The 16,206-nt window shown below is 43.1% G+C and overlaps 1 protein-coding gene across 1 annotated transcript in view; it reads left to right on the top strand.

Annotated features, from left to right (window-relative positions):
• SFRP5 (secreted frizzled related protein 5) overlaps window positions 1-14,710 on the top strand; it is a 79,104-nt gene extending 64,394 nt beyond the window's left edge. Inside the window, exon 3 of the mRNA XM_030204794.1 lies at window positions 13,939-14,710. Coding sequence (XP_030060654.1) covers window positions 13,939-14,291 — 353 coding nt within the window. The 3' untranslated portion in view covers window positions 14,292-14,710. The remainder of the gene's footprint in view (window positions 1-13,938) is intronic.
• The last annotated feature ends 1,496 nt before the right edge of the window (window positions 14,711-16,206 follow it).

The raw sequence follows: 16,206 nt of genomic DNA, 5'->3' as shown, positions 1-16,206 counted from the left end.
CTCAGGACCCTCTAAGCGCCAGTTAACCATGCAAGAGAATCTGTTACCCAATTAAATGGCTTTGACCCCTCTCTTCATAATGGTAGCTGATTTCTGGATATGACACATTTCTTAATTCCCTTGGTGCAATCCTCTTTCAGCAGGAAGAGTGATACAGAATAGAATGGTGTTCTACTATGGAAGACATTCCTACTGTACCTACTGTGGGATGGCAGCTTCAGGGGAGGTTAGGGGGGAAATCTAACCTTCCACAATTTTGTTTCATGAGCTGTAAGAGTTGGTTCTTTTTCTAGTTTCTTAGTGGCAAACTAAGAGGCCCCTTTTACAAAGCTGTGGTGAAAGGAGCCCTGTGGTAGCGTTGGTGCTTGGATTTGCCATGTGTTGAGGCCCCCTTTTACTGCAGCGGATAAAAGGCTTTTTTTTCTTTTTTTAAACTGTGTGGCCATTTCCCAGAGTAGCCCTTACTACTGCTTGTTACTTGTTACTGCTGGGTTAGCAAAGGAGCCCTTACCACCTCCTAAATAGGTGGCACACCTATTTAGGAGGTGGTAAGGGCTCCTTTGCTAACCCAGCAGTAACCGAGCAGTGCGCAGGGCTGCCAGATTACTGCCGGGTAAGCCCCTGGCACTAAAAAAAAAATAATAGCTGTGTTTTTTCAGCACTGGAAATGGCGTGTGTTGGGGGCAGGCATTACTGCAGGGCTTTTGTAGTAGCCTGGCGGTAGTTCCGGATTGGCACACGGAAAAGTGGCAGTACGGGTACCGCCACTTTGTAAAAGGGGCCCTATGAGAGAACGAGTGGCAACAGAGCACTCTTTACTTATGGCATAAGAACATAAGAGTAGCCATACTGGGTCAGACCAATGGTCCATCTAGCTCAATATCCTGTTTTCCGAACAGTGGCCAAGCCAGGTCACAAGTACCTGAAAGAAACCCAAATCATGGCAATGCTCCATACTACAAATCCAAGGGCAAGCAGTTGCCTCCCATGTCTGCCTCAATAACAGACTATGGCCTTTTCCTCCAAGAATCTACCCATACCTCTTTTAAACCCAGATACACTAATTGCTGTCACCACATCCTCCAGCAAAGAGTTCCGGAGCTTAACTATTCTGAATAATACTTTGGAAAGTGCTGAAGACCTGCTTTAGCTAAAATGTCAGGCTCTTTAAGAAACTCTTGCACAAAGCTTTCAACTGAACAATAAACTGAAATGTAGTGCATTCCCAAATCTGTGTCCTGCCACTAATTAAGCACATAGCCTGCATTCCTAATGAAGTTGCTGAACTCACTTGCTCTGCCAAAACTCTTCCTCCACTGAGAATTATCTGAATCTGGGACAGGAGAAATGCTGGAAGTAAAACATGGGAGTTAATTTGTCTTCCAGTTGGGGAAAAAAAACTGATTTACTAAAACATTTTTCCCATTCTGTGTTGAATTTGGACCTCAGCTGCCTCCCAAGCTGTAACCTAAGGCTTATCTAGACTTAAATAAGCACATCCAGCAGTTAACAGAATGTGTTAAGTGCTGCCGTGCTTAGGCTGAGAAGTCTGCACTTGCTTATTTCCAAACTCAGCCAAAAAAGCAGCCGAGCCTAGCGCTCTTTGGCACTGTTTTGCACCGACATGCCAAATTTAACACCAGGACTATTGACTGCAGAAATGATGACCCAATAATATGCAGCTCTAATGAGGCGCTAATTACAAGGGAATAGATTCAGCGCTGGCACTCCAAACTGTTCCTGCACATTAGATCCCATAAACAAGTTGAAAATAATGACGTTCACTTTTTCTCTGTTTACCTCTTGATAAAGTTTATCTTTTTACTGTTCTGATGCAAGTGTTTTCCTTTCTTTAGGACTTGTGTATGGCTCAGTGGTGTAGCCAGACCTCAACGTTTGGGGGGTCCGGAGCCCAAAGTGGGGGGGAGCACAGCTTGGCCCGCCTCCCCACTGCAACCCCCACCCTGCCACAAGCCCACATACCTTGGCTGGTAGGGGTCATGCATGCTCGGTTTTACTAAAACCGAGCATGCACGTGTTATGAGGGGAAGCAGGGCAGGCAATGCGCAAAGGACACTGCTGGAGAAAGGCTTCAGCTGACTGGGGTTGGGGACCCCCGCCAGCCAAACCAGGGGTCCTAGATCCAATTTGAGGGGCCCAGGCCCCCAAGGCTCCCCGTAGCTATGCCACTAGTATATCTCGGACCACTCTATTTTGGAGGACTTGTCATTTTGAGTTGGATAGTATGTTTTTTGAGTGAAACCATTTTTTTCTTCACTTCTTCATTCTTCTCACCCCACACGTTCCCTTTTCAAGTTTATTCCTGAATTTGTATTGAATAAAACAGTATAAATATATAAGGATGTTTTGCTGACCATCACTGATGCTAAATCCAAAAATTCAATGCCAGGCCATGTCCAGGCACCAGCATTGAATTTCTGGGTTTGCAGAGCTGGCTACTATATTGCGATATTCAGCATTTGACCAGCTATGAGCTACTGCATAAAGGAGCCCTTTTACTAAGCTGTGGTAAAAACTGGCCTATGGTAGTCTTGACGTGTGAAATTGGTGCACGCTGGGCCATTCTTTACTGCAGCTGGGAAAAAAAAGGCTTTTTTAAAAAATTGTGGCAGTAAATGGCCGTGCACTAAAATGGCTATTAACTGCCCAAGCCCTTACCACCACCCATTGACGTAGCGGTAAGGGTTCACGTGCTACTCGCACAGTAATCATGCAGCATGTGCTAATGTGGCGCACTACCAGTTACTGCTGGGAATGCCCCTGCAGTAGAAATTAGAAAAAATATTTTCTACCATGGGAAACAACGAGTTCCTATTTCAGAATTACTGCTGGGTGCCCGAACCTCCCTATGTTAGTGTCAATTTGACATGAGCTACCCGTGTGTTAGCCCTCCTCCAGCTTAGTAAAAGGGTCCCTTAGATAGGACTGACTTTTATGCTGTCTTATTTATTCAGTTTACCTGGCCAGGTTCTGAATATCAGCACTTAACTGGCCAAGTGCTGAATCCACCCCTGGAATGCCTCCAAAATAGCCAGTTTTGAGTTTGGCGCTAACCAGTTATTTTCAATGGCATTAACCAGTTAAGTGCCACTGAAAATTAGCAGTTAGTGATTTCACCGGCCAGGAGGCCGTTTCTAGCCAGTTAAATCACGTCGAATGGCAACCCCAAAGTTAAAAGCAGTGTGATGTAGACGGCCTCAGGTCAAATTCCCTATGCTATTTTCAAAAGGTGTGAACATTGCCCCATTTTGAGTCCCTTTCCCCTCCCTACAAATATTTCATCAACTTTGAAAAGTAAGATGTCCCCCTAAAGATTTGTCTTGATACATAATTTGCTAGTCTGTCTTCTGTAATTTATTGGAGGGAAGTTATCAAGGTGCGGTACAAGGCAATCTTTTACCACACCTTGATATGCCATGGAATTCAGCAACTTGTGGTATCTGATTCCTGCAGGTTGCTGAATCACATGGTAAGAGAATAACACTGCTTGTAAGCCACCTCGCAAGCAACGTTATTCCAGCAGCCTGGGAGCATTGAGCTGCAAAGCCAGGGACCAATGCTCCCGGTCCCGACCCCACACACCTAAAAGGCCCCAGACCCCCCCAAAGGGCCTACCATTTAGATCATTGGTGGTCTAGGGGTTCTTCGGGCAGTAGCGATGCCCAGTCGCTCATGCCCAGTCTGGCAGCATCATCAGAATGGCAGCCCTAGCGACTCTGTAGCCCAATAATCCCAGGTGGTAAAATAGCGCTGGCAAAAAGCTTGGGTTATTTTACCTTTTATTTATGGGCCACAACACAGCTTGCATTGTGCACCTAGTGCACATCACAAGTCACATTAGGGATTTTGCATAGTAATGAGTTGCTTTAAATTCATTTGTATGTTTTGCATCCCATTGCTATATAACCCATGGAGACTTAAATATTGCTGTAGTAAAATAAGTTGAGCTGTATTAGGGCCTTTTAAGTTGTGTTAAGAGGCAAATAATGGGACTTAAAGACCTTATGTAGCTTTTATAACTTTCCCCATGCTAGGTGGACACAGACACACATAAACTACAACACCCACAGACATAGTAACATAGTAAATGACAGCAGATAAAGACCTGTACGGTCCATCCAGTCTGCCCAACAAGATAAACTCATTTTACATGGTATGTAATATTATATGTATACCCGAGTTTGATTTGTCCTTGCCATTCTCAGTGCACAGACTATAGAAGTCTGCCCAGCCCTGTTATTGTACTAAACGTTCTGAAGCTAATGTCGTAGCCCCTTAAAATTTATACTCAAGCTAATCCATATCTATTCAGTCATGATCAGAACGTAGACCGTAGAAGTCTGCCCAGCACCGGTTTTGCTTCCCAATTACCTGCGTCGCCACCCAATCTCTGCTAAGATTCCATGGATCTATTCAATATGAACTCATAATCTTTTCTTTTATGTTGAACTGAGGCTAGAACGATAGAACCACATTAAACTAACTGTTCCACGGATGTTGTCTTAGGCTTCCATTGCTGGTGTCATGATTGTTGCAGTTGTCCTGATCTTGCCACATCTGAATAAATGGAACCAATGTTTCAGCCATGATAGTTTCAGTGCCAAGCCAGAACTGCTATCTGATTGGAAGCAATTTTTTTGACCGCTAACAGGCTAGCTAACCAGATACAGTTAGAAAAGCCATTTTGCTGCCTAACTTTATCCAGTTTGTTATCTGGTTAACCCAAGCTCTGCTGAAGGACCACCCTGGCACTCTCCAGGTAATGCTGAGGCAGTCAGAGGACACTGAATATCCCTCTTGCCAACACATATCTGGTTAGCAGCACCTGTTAACTGACAAGTGCATTGGAATATCCAGGGCTTTTTTTGAGAGGGTACTTGGGGGTACTGAGTACCGGCACCTTTTCCATTGTCTGCTAAAATTGACCCATGGTCCCCAAGTTTTAATGAAAGAGCTCAAGGTCTACACACCAATTCTGCCTTGTCATAGATTCTGTGACTGGTTGCAGGGGGCCTGGCTATTGTGGGGTGGGTCCCTTAGTGATCACCCCACCCCCTGAAAGGTGGACTGGCATTTGAGTACCGGCACCTTTTTCGCTAGAAAATATGCACTGGGAATATCAGTCCCAAAATTATTTCAAAGCGGAGGACATTCCATTAACTTTAGTAACCAAATTTTCCTTAGTTTTTCAGTGATGGTTAATTTGGCACAAAGAAAGGATGGTAGGTGAGATTTTTATTTTGTATAAGCCCCACTTCTCAGTCTTAAATAAATCCACTTCCTGGCACTGGGATTGGTATAGCCCACTGCACCCCACTGGATTCCATAGAAGGAAGGGGATCAGCATACATCCCTCCCCCACCCCCCACCCCACCCCAATTCCAGGCAAGATATTTTCACAGCCTGTAAGTCTAATCCACAACAGTTCCATTGCATGAAGCTTACCAGTATTCTGCAAAGCATGGCGATGGGATCTGTAAGTAGAATCCATTTGGAAATGACAAGTTTGTTCACATGTTCATTTAGGCTCCTACGTTATAGGGCACCAAACTTAAGAATTTTAAGTCATATTTAGGTGTTCAAGAAAGTAAAACTAAATAGTCAGCTTTTTGTATGGAAAGAGTCCACAGTGGAGTGATCCAACAGTCAGAAGTGAGACCTGTGCTGTTTAGCGTATTCATAAAAGATCGGGAGAAAGGACAAGAAGTGAGGAATCAGATTTGCAAGTAACATAAATTTATCGGTTCGAAATAGCAGAGGACAGTGAGGATTATCTGAAAGGTCAGATGACATTTAATGCAGACATGTGCAAAGTGATGGATATTGAGAAAATAATCCCAACTACAAGCACTAAATACTGGGTTCTGAGTTTGAAATCGCCACCCAAGATCTTGGAATCATTGTGGATAATATATTGAAATTTTCAGCCCATCATGCTGCAGCTGCCAAAAGGCAAACTGAATGTTAGAAATTATCCAAAAAGAATGGAGAACAAACCTGAGATTATCATTATGCCTCTACATAAATCCATAGTATGGCCATAGCTTGAGTATTGAATGCAGTTCTGGTTGCCCCACCCCAAAAAGGATATAGTGGGTCCATGTTGTGCATTTTTTTTCACTTTGTACAGTTCTAAAATGGCTGCTCCCATTGCAAATGCCAGCAAATACATTTGCACTTCTGCAGGTGTTTTAGAAAAGGCTCTGACAGAGGACCTTTTACTAAAGCTTAGCTGGAGTTATCTGCACAAGAGTCCATAGGAATATAATGCGCCCTGCTGCAGATAACTCAAGCTAAGCTTTAGTAAAAGATCCCCTGAGTCAACAGAACCTTTTGTAAAATACCACCAGAACTAAATACTTCCGATGTCTTAATTCTGATCTGTTCATTTTGTGTAAAATGTAGCTTTGGCCAATTTTCAAAATGGCATTATACAGATGCTTTTGTTTTGAATTTTCCTACATGTAAACATTATCCACAGACATTTGTGTCTAATTTTTTCTCATGGAAATTAATTGGTATGGGTATGGATTTGCAAAGGCAATCTAGGGGCATTATTTTCCTTCCCCAACCTAAATATGCCCCTCCCCATGAGATCTCACCTTTAAATGCAGATAAAAGTGGGATCATTTTCAGACATTCAGTTTACTTGAAGAAATTGCTGTTTAATGATGGAAATGGCTTTGAAAATTGCCCTCCCCATGTGTGAGTAACATATTTTAAAGAACTATGCAGCTCATTATGGAAGACTTGTAGTACCTTAGCCTCCTCCCCCCCCCCCCACCCCCATCCCCATCCCCATCCCCAAGCTCAGGAAATGGTGACCTGGAAGACAGTACAAAAATGATACTTGTTGAGAAAACATAGGCTGTGCAACGTTAAAATAGTTTTGAATAACGTGAGCCAAGTTTGGTGGTACTTACTGACAGAGAAATGGGGGAGTGAGAAGAGGATATGTTATTTTTGCATGGAGTAATATGAAATTGGCTTGTGGTAGAATAATAAGATGTTGCCTGTTGGGAATTTTAGAGAAACTTGAAGCATTGTCTTGCAAGTTAAGAAAACATGAAAATACTGGTCAAAAGGAAGGGTGCGGCTTCTGGTGTCAGATACTAGTGCTGTTTCTGATCCCTCATTCTTGGATGAACCCCAATCCCTGTTCCGCACTGGCAATAAATTGCCTAAAATCGAATGAAACGTATTTGGAAGTATTTTTTTTATCCACAAGCGGAGATAGGACCATTCAGAAATGTCTGAGATTTTGTGAATCTTATAGTGCGCTTTTTTGGTTTGCTGAGATTACTTTCACAATTCATTGACTCTGGAATGAATTGTGCAGGCAGATAGTTCAGAAAACTCATTTGTCAGTTCTACATGCCTTTACTTATGCCAATTTTGCAGAAGGAGAAATATTAAAACTCAAACCGCCAAAAGATTTATTTGCCACAACAGACAACCCACAAAGTCATAAAAGAGTGTTAATTTGGCAGGATGAATTCTCCTATTAATATCTAGTAGCAGTTTCTGGAAGGGAGCTGAGAACTGATAACATGATCAGCTGTTTGACTATTGGAACTGATTTAAAGCACTGAGGGGCCCTTTTACTAAGCTGTGTAGGCGCATACGCGCATCCTACGTGCGTCAATTTTGAACTGCGTGGCCAGGGCGGTAATTTCATTTTTTAGGTTATGAGGTTTGCTACATTGCAACTCAGGATTTCTCAAAGGCACATGTGATAAGAATACTGAGATATAAAGATAAGTAGCACTAAAGTTATGACATGCCATGCTCTATCCCGTGGAACTGTTTTCTAAAATCACTGAGGAAAGCTGAGTAAGAGCAACTTTGTGAGTTTATATTTTTTTGTTTGCTGCTAAGAGTGAGTGTTCTTTTTTCTGCACTGGCTTTTTCTCTATTTTTCCACTTTAGAGTTGCTTTCCACTGCAGTTTTTGCAGTTCTCTTTTAAGCCAACGAGAGAGAGCCCCACTGGGGTTGGATATTGTAAAAGTCTATGAATTTCCCCAGGGCAGTTGAGGCTTAATTATATAAGGCTATATGCTATTAGACAAGGCTGCCTTTCTCAATCTTTCAGAGCAAGATATATTTTTTATAGTACTGGATATTTACATTTTTGCTCTTCCATTTTTTATTGTTGCTATTTTGTAACATAAATATTTATATGCCCATTTTGACCCACTAATATTATAGACTAAGTTTCTAAAATGGATGCTCCTGTCCAGGGCTTTTTTTGAGAGGGTACTTGGGGGTACTAAGTACCGGCACCTTTTCCATTGTCTGCAAAAATTGACCCATGGACCCCAAGTTTTAATGAAAGAGCTCAGGCTCTACACACCAATTCTGCCTTGTCATAGATTCTGTGACTGGTTGCAGGGGGGCCTGGCTACTGTGGGGTGGGTCCCTCAGTGATCACCCCACCCCTGAAGGGTAGCCTGGCATTTGAGTACCGGCACCTTTTTTGCTAGAAAACATGCACTGCTCCTGTCACACATAACCAGCACATAAATGTCCATTCCACCATATCTTTTAGAACATGCCGATCAGGTTCTAAAATACTAGCAGAACTTGAGATGTCCCTATCTGGACATCTTCACTCTGATTGGCACATCCTTTCTAAAATGCCACTACATCAGAGATGGGTTTGTTACTTTTTATAAGTACTTAAGTAAAAAGTAAATGTACTGGCTTCAAAAGTAGTGAAGTAAAAGTAGAAAGTCTTATCCAAAAAAAAATAATCAAGTAAAAGTAATAAAGTACAGCTTTTCAAACTACTTTTTTTTTTTTTACTACAAACTAAATAGTATTCTTAACAAGTTAAACTGCAGAATCTAGTATGTTTACAAGAAAACTTTCAGGGGGGGTCACACAAGGTCTTTCCTAATACACCTATTTGAAAACAAGACAAACTAGAGTAGTACAGATCATTTCTACCACAGACACTCAATACTAACAGAAAACCCAACCTTTTCACACATGAACAGAAGTAGCCCTCATGAAGTATAGAATAAGAAACCACAAACTAAAAATAGAAATATGTAGACAAAAATTAAACTGAACACCCAAGAAAGAATACTCTGCATACAGTGCAAAACCAAATAAACAGAAACAGTGACATGTCCCTTGGTACAGTGTAAAATATAAAGAGAACAGATGTAAATTTCAAATACTGACATATTCCAATTGTTACATTAAAAATGAACAACTAAAACAAAAACAGAAAATAAGGTGATACCGTTTTATTGGACTAACATTACATTTTTGACTACTTTTTGGAGGTCACAACGCGGGCAGTCGGCACATACTCATACATACTTCTTGTTAACTAATCATATATACTGGAGTCCATTTCAGATATCATTTGGAGTTTATTTGGCCGCAGCCAGGTGCATTAACATTTACAATCTTAATCTAACACATAACACATATCATTTCTAATACTTAACATTGTAACTAGTAACATTCCATATACATGTATGTATGGGTACACAGCTTCCTTTGTCCGACAGGTCGTGCCGTTAGAGCAGCCTGTTCTCCCGCTGTAGTGCCTCTTGCTGCACCAATTGTCTCCCAGGTGTATCCCGTTAGAGGACACACCCACAATCCTTTTCTTCGGCGCATCCCGTTGAAGGAAGCACCCCGACCTCTCTCTCTTGATCTGATGATGTGGGCCTCCTGGCCGTCTGAGCCAGAAGACAAGTTGTGACTCAGCTACCATGCGGCATATGCCTCTTGTTTACATTTTAACTTTACACTAAGCTGTTTCACTTAACAGTATCACATTTCTTATCGCTTTGTCTGTCCGTCGGCTGTGTACCCGTCGCTGTGACCGTATCACTGCTGTAACTTTACGCTTGCCTAGCTGCGACAGTGCGCTCTCTTGCTGGGTGGGTGGGTTGGGTCAGCGTTGCTTCCTGCACTGGCTAGATGAAAGGGGGCTGCCTGTTCCCTCCCTGTGTCATTTATATCCTTCACGCCCCTCCTCTTCATCCCTGCCTCTCCCCTTTTTAACCCTGTCCTTCCTTTTACCTGCCCTCTTCCCTAACTGTATCTCTGTCTATCCCTTCCTTCTTCTGCCCCTCCCTCCCTTCCCTCCTTTGCTCCCCTGGCCTTCCACCCGTTTGTGTACGGCATTCCCTTAAACGGGTCTGCCTTCTTCTAAACCTTCTTCCTTAAATCAGGACAAGCATACTATTACAGCAGTATACTGTCTCAACCTGAAGAAGTAGGTTATGGTCTCCAAAGGTTATTCAAAACATGTATATAGTCCAACATAAAGGTGTCACCTTATTTTTTTTTTTGTTTTATTTATATTTATTCATTTTTAAAGTGGACTAACACAGCTACTGTATTACTTCATCCTAAATTAAAAATAAAATTCTTTTTTTCTACCTTTTTTGTCTGTCCATTTACTTTTTCTATTTGTGCTGGTCCCAGTCTCTGGTTACTGCTTTCCTTTCTTCTTTTAACTCTCTTTCCAAGGGTCTCCTGTCCATGTGTCGTTTTTTTTTTCTCTTTTGTCTTCTTCAACTCTTCCACTACAACCAACTCCAACACTGATCTGTTCCAGCTCTGTGGATGCTGTGTGTGCTTGAGCCCCCCCCCCCCCCCCCCCAATATTGAGCAAACCCTTTGACTATGTCCAAGGAGAGATAATCTCTATTAGGTTTAGCATCCTCAATCATTTTGAAAAGTTGACTCATGCCCCACCTATCCAGTCTTGCCCAATTTCTCTCATTCCCCCAAGTCCATAGCCTCTGTCCCCCCCCCCCCCTTACTCAGTATCACCCCATCTCTCTGTCACTCTTCTCCCTCCTGCCTCTCTCATTCAGTCTTGCCTCGTTTCCCTCTCCCTCCCCACCTATCCAGTCATGCCCAATATCTCTCTCCCCCAGCTCATAACCTCTGTCTCTCCCACTCCTTTTATCCATTATATCCCAATCTCTCTGTCATTTTCTCTCTCTCTCTCTTTCCCCCCTCCCCACCCATCCAGTCTTGCCTAATTTCTCTCTTTCTCCCCCCTCCCCCATCCACTGCAGCCCTGCAGTCACTCCCTCCCCACTCCCCCATGGGAGAGATGTTGAATCTGGCTCTCTGCAGCACCTCTAGTGTTTCCTACACCAGTCCCAGAAGTTTATATCAGAGGAGGTGGGCTTGGCACAGAAAGCCCTAGCGGCACTGCAGAGTCGGGCCCCACGCATCTCCCATGGTAGTTTAATAGCGCAAGCCCAGCAGAGGTGCAATGGAAGGAAGGGAGCAAGACTGTGCTGCAGGGTCATTGTGGACGGGAGGGGAGAAGGAACAGGTCCTGCACGCAGGAAAGGTGCGATTCAGGCTGGGGAGGCAGCTGAGCCTGACAACAGAGTATTAGCCAATCAACCGCTGTTCTGGGCAGGTGTAGAGAGTGGGGACTAGGGTTTCCAGGTGATGTCAGACTCTGGCTTGTATCTGATTGGGTCCAAACTTCTGGTCCCAGCTCAGCTGTTTTGTGGACCATAAGTTCGGGCCCGATCAGCTGCATCAGTCTGGCATTGCTTGGAAAGCCTGTCGAGGGGGAGAAGCAGAGGGATGGAAAATACTTCTTTTTTTTTTTTTAAACTACTTTCCAAATTTGTACTTTATGACTAAGTACAAAAGTACAGCTTAAATGTAACTCGTTACAAGTAACTTGTTACAAGTAAAAGTACTGCCAATTGTACTTAAGTACTGTAACGTGTACCACAGCCATAAACTACCAACCCCAATAGAATATCCCAAATATGTTATTAATATCAAACCTGAAAAGATTCTTTTTAAGAATCCCTTATTGTGCAAAACTGTAGAAAATAGCCATGCTTTATGCAACTTCCTGACCTACAGCAAATGCCCCAGCAGCTGTAGTTCCCTGGGGATGGCATTCCAAAAACTCAATGACACAGAAGAAAATGTCTGCTGTCTTATATCTGCGTATCTCACATCCCTTATTGCTATGTGGCCAACAACATATTTTGCAACAATCTAAGTTCCCTTGATAGAACATACAGCCTCACTCTTTCTGTCAAATATTATAGGCTAGCATTTAAAAACATTCCCTTAAAATCAGTGCTAAAACCTTACATTGACTTCTAAAAATTATTACCAACGTAAAGGTTTAAGAAAACATATAAGAGATACACTCACATCTGGCAGAATTTGCTGTCTCATGGGAAAAATCATTTTTCTTTCTTTCTTTCTTGCAAGGCCTTAAAAAGATCAGGAAATATCCAGCATAATCCAGTTACAGTTAACTGTTTCAGTTGGGCCCCACTAATAGCTGTCCAGTTTATGAAGTGGCCCAAATTAACTAAACAGCTTTGCTCCCTTTCTGGTGAGAGTTAAACTGAGTATCAGCGCCAGTGACCACGGGGGTGCAGCGTATTTTCGGATTTCACATTTTTATAGGAGCTTCATAAAAGACAGGAAAGCACGAGAAGTTGATTTAGTCACATGCTAGCAGTGACATGGATGATGTCAAACACCCAGAGCAGCCCCCCTCTTCTATGGAGGGGGGGGGGGCAGTGCTAGAGAAACAGAAGAATGGCGGTGCCCAGGAGTGGCCCAAGGCAATCTGCCACCTGAGGCAAGTATGAGATGGCGCCAGGGCTCCCTCCTCCCCCAGCCACGGTCTGGCACCTCCCCCCTTACTTCCTCAACCCCCATACCCGATCCTACCGTTCTCATTTTTGTTGTTTTCAAAAGTTAGCGGCGGCAGTGATCCCCATAAACTGCTCTCCCACCAGCACCAGTGGCTCCTCTATACTGCAGCCCGCCTCTGAGGAAACAGGAAGTTACGTCAGAGAGGAGACATCGATGCTGGCAGCAGAGCAGTATATGGAGGTCTGCCACCGCCAACTTTAAAAAAAAAAAAAGCATTGAGTTGGGGGGTGTTTCTGTTTTGTTTTAGTTTCTTTCGACATTGTAGTATATACACGGTTAAGAGGAGGATGCAGCGAAGTAGTTTTATATTGTTCCTGTGATGTATTGCATTGTTGCATTTACTATGTTATCCGTGTTTTTTAAAATATCTCACTCAATAAAGATACTTTAAAAAAAAAAAAAAAAAAAAAAGAAGGTAGGCTGGGGAGGGGAGCTGAGGAAGGAAGGGGAGAAAGATGCTGCTCCATAAAGAGTGCCGCCTGAGGCTCTAATGGTAGGGCCGCCACTGGCGGTGCTTACCCCAGACTTTGATGTAATGGGGGGGGGGGGGGGCTGAAGACATCACGAAAAGGAGTCAATGGGTAAAGAAGGAAATGTGCTTTTATGGCAACCCCTGATGTAGGAATGATGGTAGTGCATCAAGACTTCTACGGTCTTTGTCCAGACAGAGCAGAAATGTGCATCGGCTGCTGAGTAAGCAGTAAATAGTTGGAGCTGTGTGGCTCGAAAGGCTAGACACCCTGCCCTGAAATGATTTAGATAGAATATTGACAAGGATTCATGTGTGTAATTGCAATGTACAGTGTCTGTCCTCCCTCCCACCCTAGTAAGCTGCAATGCCCCTTCCAAAAAACCCCTCCCTCCGGACCCCACTTGCTCCTGTCCCCAGAGGCTCCATAGTAGAAATTGTCACTACAACCTCTAGCAGAAGTCTTACAGCATACCACTAGTACAGCGAGACTTAACACTAGAGTTTGTGGTGGCTATTTTTACTATGGAACTGTTAGGGGCAGGAGTGGGGTTTCTGAGGGTTTCTGCCAGGTATTTCTGACCTGGCTTGGCCACTGTTTGGAAAACAGGATACTGGGCTAGATGGACCATTGGCCTGACCCAGTATGGCAACTCTTATGTTCTTATAAAGCACCATGCTTTATACTTAATTATATGCACCTCTTAAACACATGCCATAACATTTAATTTCTCATTCTGATTCTCATTTCTTACAGTGCTCAAAATGCGAATTAAGGAAATGAAGATTGAGCATGGAGACCGGAAATTAATTGCAGCTCAGAAGAAGAAAAAGGTGTTGAAGGCTGGCAAGCTGAAGAGAAAAGAGTTTCGGAAGCTCATCCTGTATATCAAAAATGCAGCAGGCTGCCCCTGCCCTCAGCTGGACAACCTGAGTGGCAGCTTCTTGATCATGGGACGTAAAGTGGACAACAGACTCCTGCTTACAGCTATCTACAAGTGGGACAAGAAAAGCAAAGAGATGAAGCATGCAGTGAACTTCATGTTCTCCTATCCCTGCTCAGATACTATTTCTCACAGTGCCGGACCTCATTTGGGATCTTTTCGTTAAAACGTTTCATATCAGATCTGAAGTATGTTGATGCTTCTTTTTCCATCCCAGCCTTCTTCAATGGACTTTATATTATGATAATAGGAACAACATGACAGAGCTTATTTGGGCCAAGAAAGATCACCCCAATCAAAAAGGAGAGCATGTCCCCCAGACAAGAATTTTTTTACCAAGCTCTATGAGTTAGAATAAAGCTACTAGCCCCCTAATTCTGTTCATGCTCCACAAAATAGGCACTCCTTGGGGGGTGTAACTTTCAGTGCTAAAATGGAAGTTAAGCATCAAGACGGGGTAAATGTCAGTTACATGTGTAACTCCTTGTAGGCAATATTCTATGATGTAGCCATCTAAGGCCCAGATGCAAAATGGCCCCGTTAAGAATCCATCTGTATTTCCATAGCGGTAAATATTACCAATTTGGAAATACAGAGGGATTCCCAAAGAGAATCGCATGCAAATGAGCTACTCGTTGCTTTTACAACCCAGCTTATTTGCAAGCGATACGGGGGAAGCCAGTCGGCGAGCTGAGCATGCGCTGCTCTGCGCATACTACAGACGGCTCTAATACTCGCAGTCAAACTGCATGTGTGAAAGCCGGCGTAGCTTTTTTTTTTAAACTGCCGTAGTCTGCTGATGCCATGAGCCTGCACTCTCCTGCCGAGCCTACAGTCTCCTGCCTGGGGGGGTGTGGTAGATCCAGAAACCTCCCCACCTCCATCACAAAGCAAGCTCAGTAGCAGCAATGTCCATCTGGAGAGGGCTAACAGACAGTGTAGCTTTTTTGTGGGGGGCTTGGGACTGCTCGCACATAGCCTACAGGAAGGGCAGCTGGCTGTAGGGCAAAGACTTTTCTATTCTCTCATTCCCTCTCCCTCTTCCCCTTGCTTTTCTCTCAGGCAGCCTTTGCTGACAAAAGCGCTTTGCTCTCATGTCTTCTGCACAAGAGGACCCTGTGGCTGTGAAGTACTAGCAAGAACTATTAGGACCAACAGCTCCAGACCTCCCGTTAATTTTCAGTGGTAAAGGTAGGGGTTGCTTCTGTGCATGGGGTAGGAAAATGGCTGTGCATTGCTTTGCATGCACATTTGTATAGCAATTAGCTCATTATAATAGCTTTGCATTCCATTTTCTTTAGCTGCTACTGTGATAGGAAAAAAGCTCGGAGAACCCTTTTGTGCATGTTTCATTTTACTCCTTGCTCACTAAACCGGCTAGAACTGGTATAAAAACCATATTGCAGGCTTGTTAGGTTTAGTGCATCTGGGCCTTGGTACTTTAGCATGTCATTGCAAAAGGGAATGAATATGGGTGGGGCAAGCACCTTCTTTACAGAATTACCTAAGTCCAGCTGCACACAGAGTGGCAAAGGTGAAATATTTGTCAGTAAAAAAATATATATGTTTGGTAGTAGATATCTGGCAGGCTCTCAGTACAAAAAAAAAACATTTTCATGAGTTGACAGCAAAAAGCACACTGAAAGTTTTAGACTCAGAAGAAACTTTATTACACAAATTAATAGGATGTGCTGCTTTGGTAGAAAATGAGGAAATTTAAGGGTCGGTTATGAAAGGATCAGGACTATAAAGGACTTGGACTGAATAATGAGTGTTCTTTTTTGGCCCAAGTGTAGCAAGTTCCTAGCTTATATTTAAAAGCTGGTTTTGCAAGTCTTTTTCTTCTCTCTTTTACACTGTCTCCTAATTAAAGGAATAATCATAAATCCAAAAAATGAGTAATATGAAAAATGTGATTAAATCAAATGTGCAAGTTTTCAGGGAATGTTTTGGACTGCATCGTCTAGGCTTCATTGCATACTTTTGTCTACACTTATTAGACGGTGAAGCTAATTTGAATCCCCAGCTTTCAACTGATCCTTGTAGCATTTTGTGATCAGCCTTTGTAATATATTTATATG

The sequence above is a fragment of the Microcaecilia unicolor genome, chromosome 5, assembly GCF_901765095.1.
Source record: "Microcaecilia unicolor chromosome 5, aMicUni1.1, whole genome shotgun sequence".
Lineage (NCBI taxonomy): Eukaryota > Metazoa > Chordata > Amphibia > Gymnophiona > Siphonopidae > Microcaecilia > Microcaecilia unicolor.
This window is presented reverse-complemented; position numbering and strand designations above follow the sequence as displayed.